The sequence below is a fragment of the Oreochromis aureus genome, linkage group 8, assembly GCF_013358895.1.
Source record: "Oreochromis aureus strain Israel breed Guangdong linkage group 8, ZZ_aureus, whole genome shotgun sequence".
NCBI classification, from domain to species: domain Eukaryota; kingdom Metazoa; phylum Chordata; class Actinopteri; order Cichliformes; family Cichlidae; genus Oreochromis; species Oreochromis aureus.
In genome coordinates, this window is record NC_052949.1 from 24,699,895 (window position 1) to 24,711,513 (window position 11,619).

The following is an 11,619-nucleotide window of genomic DNA, read 5'->3' on the forward strand; positions in this document are numbered from 1 at the left end:
ATCCATCGGAGTATGAATGTGTATGAATGTCGTTAGAAAGCACTAAGTGTAGATGAAGTGCTTGTGAGAATGGGTGTGATTGGGTGAATGAGGCATGTTGTGTAGAGCGCTTTGAGTACTCCGTGAGAGTAGAAAAGCGCTATATAAGAATCAGTCCATTTACCATTTACCAAATGTCTTAAAAAGATGATGTCTGACCTTGGCTGCAGCATTCTCGAGGGAGGAATCGGTTGTGATCGGCAGTGTATTTCAAGTACAACTACCACGTGAGCATCATGATCCTTTTTATGGATTTAATGTTCTATTACTTTACAGGTTATATAATAGACATTATGAAGAATTACTTTAAGAAGTAGGTGGATTGCTTTTGCTGCTTTACCAGTATTTTTTTTTCTCCTTTCTTTCGCACCCCTTCTTTTGTGATTTCACCTCAAGTATGAGTCATCCTGGTAGAATTACTCACAGCACTCTGAGAGACGCTCTTGTTCAGGTCAAACTTTACACTGTCATTCCTGCAGTCGCAGACTTACTGATCATGGTTTACAGCAAGGATAGCAACCTTTACTATGAAAAGATATATTTTTTTAACATTCTTTTAACAAAAAAAAAAATGGTGCAAAACATATGCATGCAAGACTGTTGATGATACCATTTAACACCTATGACTACTCATTAGTGAGCTATTTACGATTATGTGGTACTTCGTTTTACAATTCAGCACAATAATATAGTACTGTGAAAAAGTAATGTTTGCATTTTGTTTCCAAGGATCCAGACAATTTTTGTAACTTTTTAAGTGGCTTTGAACAGCAATCCTCGAGGCTTTCCGGGGGTCTTTTATAGGTTTTCTTTGGATACTGGTTGCTTTTTTATTTATTTTTAGTACCGCTTTTGTACTTGACCATTTTCAAAGACCATCTTTAGTTTTTCAAGCCACCTAACACTGACTTATTAATCATTCAAGGTTAAAAATAAGGCACCTAACTGACAACCCATTTTAGATTGTATCTTTGGGTACTTTGTTAGTAATAGCCTGTCACAAAAACACTTTATCTGAATCTATGAAAAATGCCAAAGATAATGAGATAACAATTTGACAAGCCTAAAATAGTATTTTTTTAGCCAGTAAGGTTAATGCTGTAGAGCAATTAGCCAAAAACTTGGCGTATCTCAGCATGTTATGCAGTGTGATTTTAAAAATGTGAGAAAACTGGACAAGTGGAGGCATAAAAAGAAAAAGTATCAGGTGAACAGTATCTGAAAGTCATGTCTTAGGAAATGAGAAAGAAAAATATCCATCTACTGTTTGCTGAAGCCTCAGCAGAGACGGTTCAGGGGAAAGGTTGTTACAGGAAAGGTACCTGGGAGAAAAGGCTGAAGTATGTCAAATTACATCCAATCAGTGGCAACGGGTCTAATAGACTGATGAATACAAATGTGACATTTCTGGTTCAAATTGACATCAAACTGTATGGAGGAGGGCTGGGGAGAGTTATAACAGTCACTTTCTACAGCTATCTTCATGGCTTGGTTTAGATTGATGATCATTTTTTTGGTCATATGATTATTGATTGTTACAAAGTTCTGAAATATCATAGTTTTATGATATTTATCATGGTTATAAATCGCTGGTTTGAGATACGGTAGGGGGGTATCTCTCTGACATGCGTGGGACAACTTCTACATTCCAATATGAAATTTTATCAATAGTAGCCATTAGAAGATGGCAACTCTAGTATTATTTGCTGGTTTCTGCAGAAATCAAATCTGTTTTTTTCATGTTTGTTGAGCATGTGTTAGCAACAGCCTCCAATTTGTGTTTGGCCAAAGGTAGAAGGTTGGACATTTTGATATGTTTGTGTTTTCCCCTTTAGAGTAGTTAACCAAACTGGCATTTTAAAAACCATTAGGATGTTTAAGTTGAAGATTAACTGAAGCGTGCCTTGACTTCACGTTGTAACAGGGCAGCTACTCTGTGCTTCATCTCATTTTAGTTACATCATCCGATTCAGTATAGAATAGAATAGAATAGAATAGAATAGAATAGAATAGAATAGCTTTTTATTGTCACTGTTACAAGAACAGTGAAAGGCAGTTTGGCATCTCTCCATGTGTGTGGAGTACACAATAGCGTAAGTATTTACACAATGACAAATTTACATTTACACAAGAAAGATATGTACAAGTTATACATACACCTGCAAACATACACGCACATACATACATATATGTATATATACATATTTGCATCCGTACATGCATACACACACATATTTCCACATACACACTTACATCTATATACATACACATACATGCCATCTAACTAGCAGGTGCATTGAGAGGTGCAGTGTGATCAGTGATATTGCACATTGAGTGGAGGGGGGGGTGCTGTTGGAACTATACTAAATAACGTTATAATAAATACAGTTTAAAGAGGTAAGGGTGTTGTTTGCATTGAAGTATAAACAGAAATACGATTTATAAATAAGGTGTAATGTCCATGAGTGTTGGCAGTGCAGTTATCCTCCAATCAGGGTGGAGGTAGGGCATGTTTGACAGCCTGTGGGTAAAAACTTCTGTTGAGTCTGTTTGTCTTCGACCTGATGGACCTGTAGCGTTTACCAGAGGGAAGGGGGGAAAAAGTGAGTGTCCAGGGTGTGAGGGGTCTTTAATGATGATGCTGGCTTTCTGCTGAAGTCTGCCAGCATAGATGTCTCTGAGGGGAGTTAGTGAGGTGCCGATTGCCCGCTCTGCTGCCCTCACCACCCGCTGCAGTTTCCTCTTGTCCTCCGCAGTGCAGCAGTTGAACCAGAGTGTGCAGCAGTAAGTCAGAAAGCTCTCAATGGTGGAGCGGTAGAAGTTTACTAGCAGTCTTTGGGGTAATTGGGCCTGACGTAGTTTCCTGAGGAAGTACAGCCTTTGTTGTGCTTTCCTACCTGGTGGGAGATGTTTGTGGACCAGGTAAGGTCGGCCGAGATGTGGACTCCGAGAAACTTGAAGCTTTCTACCCTTTCTACCTCCTCCCCATCAATGTAGAGGTAGAGTGCTCAGATCGCTTTGTTCTTCTGAAGTCGATTACCATCTCCTTGGTCTTGGCTGTGTTCAGATGCAGGTTGTTGTCGTCACACCATTGCTTCAGATGCTGAACCTCCTCTCTGTAGGCTGAATCATTGTTGTTGTCGATCAGTCCTATGACAGTGGTGTCATCAGCAAATTTTATAATGGTGTTACTGGTGTGGATTGGTGAACAGTCATGGGTGAAAAGTGAGTATAGGAGGGGACTGAGGACACACCCCTGTGGGACACCCACATTCAGAATGAGGGTGGAGGAGGTGTGCTCTCCCATTCTTACGTTCTGGGGTCTGTTGCTCAGGAAGTCCAGTATCCAGCTGCACAGTTAGCTGCTGAGTCCTAAGTTGCTTAGTTTATTAACCAGTTTGTGGGGTTGAACTGTATTGAAGGCAGAGCTGAAGTCCACAAACAGCATTCTCACATAGGTGTTACTACAGTCCAGGTGTGTGAGGGCTGTGTGAAGAGCTGTTATTATGGCGTCCTCTGTCGACCTTCATACTGTTCACCAGTATGAACGTTGGAACAGATCAGGGATATTTTGTTGCATAAGAAACACAATTTGGAAACACTAGGATAGCGTGGCCTCATACGGTGATAAAAAAAACAGCTCTTCTTTATTTGTGTAAAGTTTGAGTGCAAATGGGATAAAGCTTCCTGACTGGTACCTGCCGAGCTGCGATTGCTTTTTTACAGGTCGAACCACGTGTGGGTGCACGTATTCAATAGTACCCCACCTGCAGACTTATATCTCTATGCTGAGACTTTTAATAGGTACCTGGAGTTTTCTAATAAAAAGCTGTGTGACCAGGAAATATAGATTTTTTTAGCACTTTATAACAACTTCTACAGAATGTCTCTCACCTCCTGATAGAACATTTCAGTTACATGTTGCTTTATATATAGAAAGGTGATTTTCTCCCAGTTCATTTAACTGATATTTATGAAACCTTTCCATATGTCAAATCTAAAAATATCACAGCACTTTTTAAATAAAGTTATTTATAACTTAGTTCAGATTAGTTTAGATCTTAACATGCTGAAAAAGAAGGACACCCACATTGTCGGACCAGCGTTTAGTTGTGTGTCTGAGGGAAAAAGCTATTATTGTATTTTCTGTACTGGTGCACACTTTGAGCACTTGCTGTCAGACACAGTGATCTGTTTATTTACATGTGAAGAAAAAAAATAATACAATTAGTGGTGCAAATTCTTCCTGTGAAATTAAGTGGTTGGTATGAATAATATTTGTGCGTTTGGTGTGTTTTCAGAGGTGAAAATAAAACTCAGATAATGGGAGGAAATACTTTACACAATTTTCACACTTGAATATGAAAAACAGGTAAATAGTTTGGGTTCACCTAAAAAGTTTTCATACCTTTAAGCATTGATGATTCCTTTCTAGATGAGCAATCTGGTTATTCTATAAGCACTTATGCACCATCAGAGATGTAGTCTGAAAACAAATTGCTGATAACAAGCGGACGAGCCGCTCCCCTCTTTCATGTTTCCCAAAAGACAATTTCAATTAATCTGACCACAGAACAGTTTTCCACTTTGCCTCAGTCCGTCTTAAATGAGCTTCAGCCCAGAGAAGATGGCACGTTTCTAGATCATGTTATCTGCATGAACTGTGTTCACAGACAGTGATTTCTGAAGTATTTTGAAGCCTGTGCAGCCTGTCCTATGACAGAAACATGTCTTTTTTCAGTGCGGTGCTACCTGAGCTGTTAAAGATCATGGGCAGCCAATGATAATTTTTGACACAATTTTCTGCAGACTCTGGGGATTTTTTGGTAATATTACATATTATAGAGATTCACAGTCTTCACAATGTTATGTTGAAGACCATTATTCTAAAATTTTTCCACAATTTGTAGACAGATTTTTGCAGATTGGTGAATTTCTACCCAAACTCTCTAGGACAGCTTCTGCTGTTTCTTTTTAGTGCGACTTACTTTTCCTGTCTATTTTTACAGGTTGCTGCGATAAATTTTAAAGTATGCCAATATTTTTCTTGAAATTGTAAAATGTCTCACTTAAAACTTAAAATAGTTGATGTTTTTATGTTCTTTTGTAAATAAAATATGGGTTTATGAGTTTTGCACATCTTTGCTTTCTATATTTATTTGCATTTAGTAACCCAACTTTTGGCATTATGGTTGTAGTTTATTATTTAGGCATTCACACTCAGATCAGCTGGTCGTTGTGTTTGTAGTTTGTAGTGTACTGTCAACAGACAAGATGCAGAGTTAACTCTAGTAGACGAACTATGTAAAATCTACATTTGTAACACAGTTGAAGGGTGTTTCTTATGCCTCTTCCCTATTTTTTAATTCTCATTTATTAACAATTACAAATATTAATACAATTATTGGCTGAATATTGGCCAAAAATATCAACCACCGATAAAACTGTAAGGCTTTAACCTTGAGAATCCGACATAAAACTTCTGGTAACCTTTAAAAAAAAAAAAAAGAGTACTTGTGGTTCTGCAATGTCTGGTCCAAACTAGACTTAATAAAAAGAAACCTGCACATAAAAAATGAAATTTTAAATAACCATCAACATTTTTGTCAGTCAGTTTGGTAATAAAATGTAAGTGTGCAGAAAGAAGGACTGTCCTTATTTTCCTGACATACTCAAACAGAATAGAACAGTAGAATTGTCTTCTTAGGAGATCACATCTAAAGGATTTGGTCCCAAAGCCAAACGAGGGCTGGGAATGTCTTCCAAACTCTTCTTCAGTTGCCTTTAGTCTTAGCCGGACATTTAGGCTCCCTCTGAATGTGCAGCAGTAAACAATTTGCGTTCTTATAAGTATACTATTGTCACAATGCAGTGTGATTGTGACCTACTGTAAATTCTGTCACCTAAAAAATCTGCAGACAGCAGACCACAGGATAATTACTGGGTCATTCCATGCTGCAAAACATCTTCAGCCTTTTGCTTTTACAGACTCTCCTGTCAATTCAACCCTCTCCTGTTGTGTTAAAAAGCTAAAAGGGCACCGTGTACCTCACACTGCAGCTGTTAAAGCAAAAGAAGCTTCATGTCCTTGCTCACTAATCATAAAGTATACTGGCAACTTTGAAGTATGAGAGTGTTGGAAGTGTTCCAATTAAATGCTCGTCCTTCTTAGAGATAATTTAGGCTACAACATTTCTAGGGTACAATTTTACACTCTGACTGTGTTAAAATAAATTAAGTAGTCTAAAAATATTATATATTAATAGCATATAAATAATATCAAACTTGCCAGTTTGCAACTTTAAAGTTGGTTATTGGACTGTATGTAGTGCTGGTGTTTACAACACAGAAGGCCATTATGTTTTCAGAGAATCTATTTAAAATGCCCCAAAAGGCACCAATGGCACAAAAACCAAACATTGAGGAGGTCTAGCTTGATAATTTGAAGTCATAGATGCTGTCTAGGCTGTGTCAGTCAAAGTGGCCACGCTCCTATTTCAGTTATCAAGCGTTAGGGCGCAATGCTGATACACTGGTGTCTTTGTTAACAGCCTCAGGTTGCCACTAGAGGAAGTGCAGTTTTTGACTTTTTGACACTTTCATCAGGTAGCCTGCTTTAATAAATCTTTTCAGAAATGGAATTAAACGTGTAGATACAAATACACTTAAAAAAAAAAATGGCAGCTACCAAAACAACACAAAAAATAAATTCTGGCATGTTTATATGTATAATATTAATTCACTGTATTATTATCCATATTAGTGTCTTTATATATTCACAAGATGGCTAACCCAAACCAGAAACATCCCATCTAAAAATGGCCACTTCTGGCACATAGATAATAATGGATAAAATACAATTCTCAAACTGGTAGGTGTTACATCACATTTCAACTCTTTAATTATTATTCACGCTGTTCTCATTGTAGCAAACGTTTTCCTAACTGCTAAAATGAAGTCAAAGTTAGCAGCTAAGTGGTAAAAAAAACAAAACAAAAAAAACCCTGTAAAATTCTCAAACAATTTAACAGTTAAATATTTCTTGGAAATGGTATCTATTGGATCAGTTAGCAAGAGGAAGCTCGTCTAATCCAAACATCCTTAGCATTATTAGCTGCAAAATACCTCCATAGCTCATCTATTATATTAATTCACAAAAAGAAAAAGTGAACTGGGAGTGTAACACTTTTCCACTACCTTCTATCAAATCAGTATATACAAGCATCTTCCTTATTCTTTAGGTGACAACAACGGGATTGTCATTTCTTCTTAAAATCCCACTGGCAGTTCCTTTAGCCTGATGTTGGGGTATAGAATAACACCATCCATCCCAAATGTGTTGAGTCACTCTTTAACAAGATAATATTCCAATAAAATCTAATTAAACCTCCATCCAGAGTACTCACAACTTCGACAATTACCGCGCTGTAGCTCAAACAGAGGAGATAATAAAAAAGTGAAAAGTTTGATAACTTTTCTATATGAGCAAATCCTAACGCTGTTTGTCTCACATTATAGCCACTTAAAGCTTCTATTGCATCATAACGCTGAAACAGGGTGATTTGAAATGAGTACCTCAGTGACATTTACTTAAATGCAGATAATTGGCTTCTCCTTCCATAAGACAAACATGCTGGGGCTTCTTGCTGAGCTGTGCAGGTGTTATGGTGGATAGATTAAATGGCCAAGTGAGTCATCATTAAAAGGTTAATTAAATGAATCTGGAAACCCAACACATGAACCTGTCGGAGCAGTGAAACTCTGGATAAATTAGGCCAATTTCAGAGAATAATTCCACTGCAAAGCAATTTATTATTATTATTGTTATTATGAAAGTTAAGCAGCAGCATCATAGAGTAAATGAAGGCTGCTGGAGCCAGTGAGACATGTGAAAATGCCATATATCTGTTTGACCTGTGAAGTTTAAATTAAAGATGTGTAGTTATATATGCATGTTTTTTAATCTAACTAATGCATACGTACTTTAGATATTAATATGTTGAGTTGGCTTTATGTAACATAATGATGTATTTACAGTATTATGTAGACTTGTAGATATAATTAGACCACAGTGTTGACTTAATTGTCTCAATAACTACCATCAGTGGGAAAGATGTGAGCACTTATGCCTGCACTTGATACCTGGAGCATCTGTGGAGCGTCACGTAAAAGTTTATGTAATGAGTCTTTACCCCCTGATGATGTAAAGGACTAAAAATATGAATGCAGCCTCTTCCTTAGTTACTAATCACCAACACGTTGACTCCCATACTGCTATTAGCCAAAAACATGACATAGCTCAGCATGCTGTGCAGTTAGCCCTTAAAAATGTGAAGAAAGTTGACAAGTGGAGGGCAAAAGAAGAACAGGGAGGGCTAAAGAAAACTATCTACAGCAGATTAATAGTACATAAAAGTCCTATCCTTAACAAATAGGAAAATAAACAGCAAAGATATGACACAAGATCTGAGGGCTGCATCTGGCCCTTCAGTTGATCCACCTACTGTTCACCGAAGGCTCATCAGAAATGGTCATCAGAGTGGCTGTTAAGAAACCATTTTTAAGGAAGGGAAACATGGAAGAAAAGGCTGAGGTACGCCAAATTACAAAACAAAATCTGTGGCTTCTTTTGACTTTGAAGAAGACAAAAAAGAGAAACAACAGTGAGTGTCTAAAGACATCTGTAAAACAATGGAGGCTATGTCATGGTTTGAGGCAGTGTTAATGACCCTGTTAAAGTTCAGATCTCAACCAGATAACTCATATGCTGATGACCTACATTTGTTATGCTAAAAATGCAGAATTAACACTGAAGCCATCTTGGAAGCCACAAATCCTATTTGCAGTAACAGGCCTCCAATCCAACTGTTTGGTTCGATTTTTTTTTTTTAAAGTATTGACTTTCACTATTTGTAGGTAGCAGTCACAGGTTTTTTCTGTCAAACTGAAAAGTCTAACAAAAATTTATTGGAAAAAAAAATTGCTCTTTTTGGCAATGGAAGAATAAGGTTTTGATTGCACAGGATGAGAAGTACACACATTAAAACTAATACACACTCTCATTTAGTAGCTAAAAAAAGCTCTGATACAATATAGAGCAGCACTTACCACATTCCAAAATAAAGGGTTAAAAAGGATGGCAATCACAGCAATACACAAGCGGGAGTCGTAAACATTAATGTGTTTTATGAAGGCTTCCATCAGCGTCAAGTCCATCTGAAAGAAATAACCACGGGAAAATAAGAGAAACAAAAAACTGAATTGTCAATTAAGGTCACATCCGTTCCATGTAACATGACAATAAATAACAGATGCACCTTGTTAACCAAGCTAACTAGCCAGAACTGACATTAGATGACAATGCCCTGGCTCTACCGGCCAATTCCAAGCCAAGTCTACAAAACAATTTTCAGCTCATCTTTTATACACAGTCTATTACACATTATACAACCATCTTCCCTAATCTGACCAATGTGTCCTTGACTTATGGTCTGAACTGGCCAGTTACCTCATAGTCGTGCTATATCAAAAACTTTCGTACAGCGCTTTGATACTGAATAAGTAGGAGAAAAATATTCACAGATCACACAGTGAAACATGCTGAAGGGTGCAAAGATTACTCTAATTAATTTTTATGAAGTGCAGCAACAACAATAAGATTTCTTTCAAAAACACTAGGCTCCTCTGTGTGGTTTTCCACTTTATACCCATTGACGCCAGTGATGGAAAGCAATAAAATCCGTCCTTAGGCTAATGGCCTCTGTTTACTTTGGGTGTCTTCTGTGTTCTTCACAGTGTCAGCGCCAAAAGGGAATTATAGCCAAAAGTACTGTGAGCCATTTTGCAGTTAGTCAACAGGAAAGATCTGCAGACTTCATGATAGCATCGTGACTACATAAAATTTACTTCTTTTTAGCCTGAAGGCTTTGCTAAAGGAATGGTCTGGATTACAAGAGCTTGGTAAGTAGATGGGTTTCAGTTCTTACATTACGGGGGTAAAACTGGCAAATGGTAAATAAATATCTGCCAAGATTTAATGGAGCAGGACAAAAGGGTGGTAAAAACACTTCACACTACCGTGTGTTTTAATTAAAAGGCTAATCACAGCTAATCTTTTATCTGGAAGGATAAGAAAAGAGAAAAGGGAAATTGAACAGGTTGGCATTACTTTGTTGAGATATACGCAGCATTTTGCATCTTTACATATATTTATATTCTTCATGTGGGGAAATAAAGCTAAACGTCTGCACAAAGTTGCCAGCCATCAACAGATACATACACAAGTTAAAATATTAAAATAAATAAACAAAAAAAATAAAATAACGCTAATAAGTCGGTTACATAACCTCTTCTGTTTTAATCAAAATAAGAGCATAACAATACCCTGCATGTCACAAATTATACATGTTATGGCACAATTAAACAGACAAGAATTGTTACGTCTGTGTTTTATGCTGAAGCTGCATTCTACTGGTCATAGTAAACATGTGTTCTCCGAATGAAGAAAGTCGTGCTTTTATTTTGAAATTACAAACTGTACCGACTATGTTTTCCGGCGGTCAGAGCTCAATAGTTCAGTCGGTCTGTCAAGAGACAAATGTAGCTTCTCAGGGAAGCGGCGCTACGTTACGCGGAACAACTTCCTGTGACACGGCTTCACTTTTACCTTGGAATAATCGACGTTGTTGAGCCCTCCGCAGCAGTCGAGCAGCGCGGGGTGGTTGTCTGTAGCAGGACTGTCGTTCCGCTCAGCGTCTGCGTTGCTGTCACTCATGTACACGCAGAGTGGACGCTGACGGACACGCAGCACTCACACACCTGCGCGGAAGATAAGTGTTGCACAATAAACAGAGCAAAGTTCTAATTTATCACTAAAAAGAGGCGGCAGTTGTGGGTATCTACACATGTCCAGATAACCTCCAACCTTACTCAGTGCATTGTGGGAAATGCGGTTCAATTTATATATTTTATTTTATTTTATTTTTGCAGATGAAGAAAATGATAACAAAATAATGTTTTAATATTTATTTGAATTTGTTTTGTAAAATACACCTGAACATTTAATATTTGATTTTAGTTTTTTTTAATGTCTTTTTTTTCTCGTTTGTAGTAAAAAGGATCGCCTGTCGCTCTAGAGTGACATCTGCTGGCTTGAAAAAAAAAAAAACCTGTAGGACTTCCTCCCAGCTATAACCTCTATAAACCGTTCAGTTGTCAAACATATCAGTTTAAATGCAAGATAAAGATTGAAACTGTGATTTTTGTGTAAGTGTTTTTTCCTTTTTTTAGAAGTCTAAATTAAAGGGTAATAACAACTGAAGCAGACCTATTCAGCTTTGTTTCCCAGTTGGTTGAAGTTAATAATTCCTCTTTCAGTTCTTCCCTCACTTCTCTTGTTGTCTTTTTCTTCTTTAACTTTTATATCCTTTCTTCCATTGAGTTCCGTTCTGCTTTTGCCTCATTTCTGTAAGCATCTTCTCTCCTTCCATCATTTTTTCCTCTTCCACTCCTTCCAACTCCTTTGTGTGTTTACAGTTCTCTTTTCCTGACTCACTATCTTTTCATTGACCTCTTTCTCCC

General features: G+C 37.4%; 1 protein-coding gene across 1 annotated transcript in view; it reads right to left on the minus strand.

Annotated features, from left to right (window-relative positions):
• Nucleotides 1-11,283, minus strand: part of pemt (phosphatidylethanolamine N-methyltransferase) — an 84,852-nt gene extending 73,569 nt beyond the window's left edge. The window contains exons 1-2 of the mRNA XM_031752511.2: nt 10,706-11,283; nt 9,148-9,255 (exon numbers count right to left, since the gene is read on the minus strand). Coding sequence (XP_031608371.1) covers nt 9,148-9,255; nt 10,706-10,813 — 216 coding nt within the window. The 5' untranslated portion in view covers nt 10,814-11,283. The remainder of the gene's footprint in view (nt 1-9,147; nt 9,256-10,705) is intronic.
• Nucleotides 11,284-11,619: the final 336 nt, after the last annotated feature.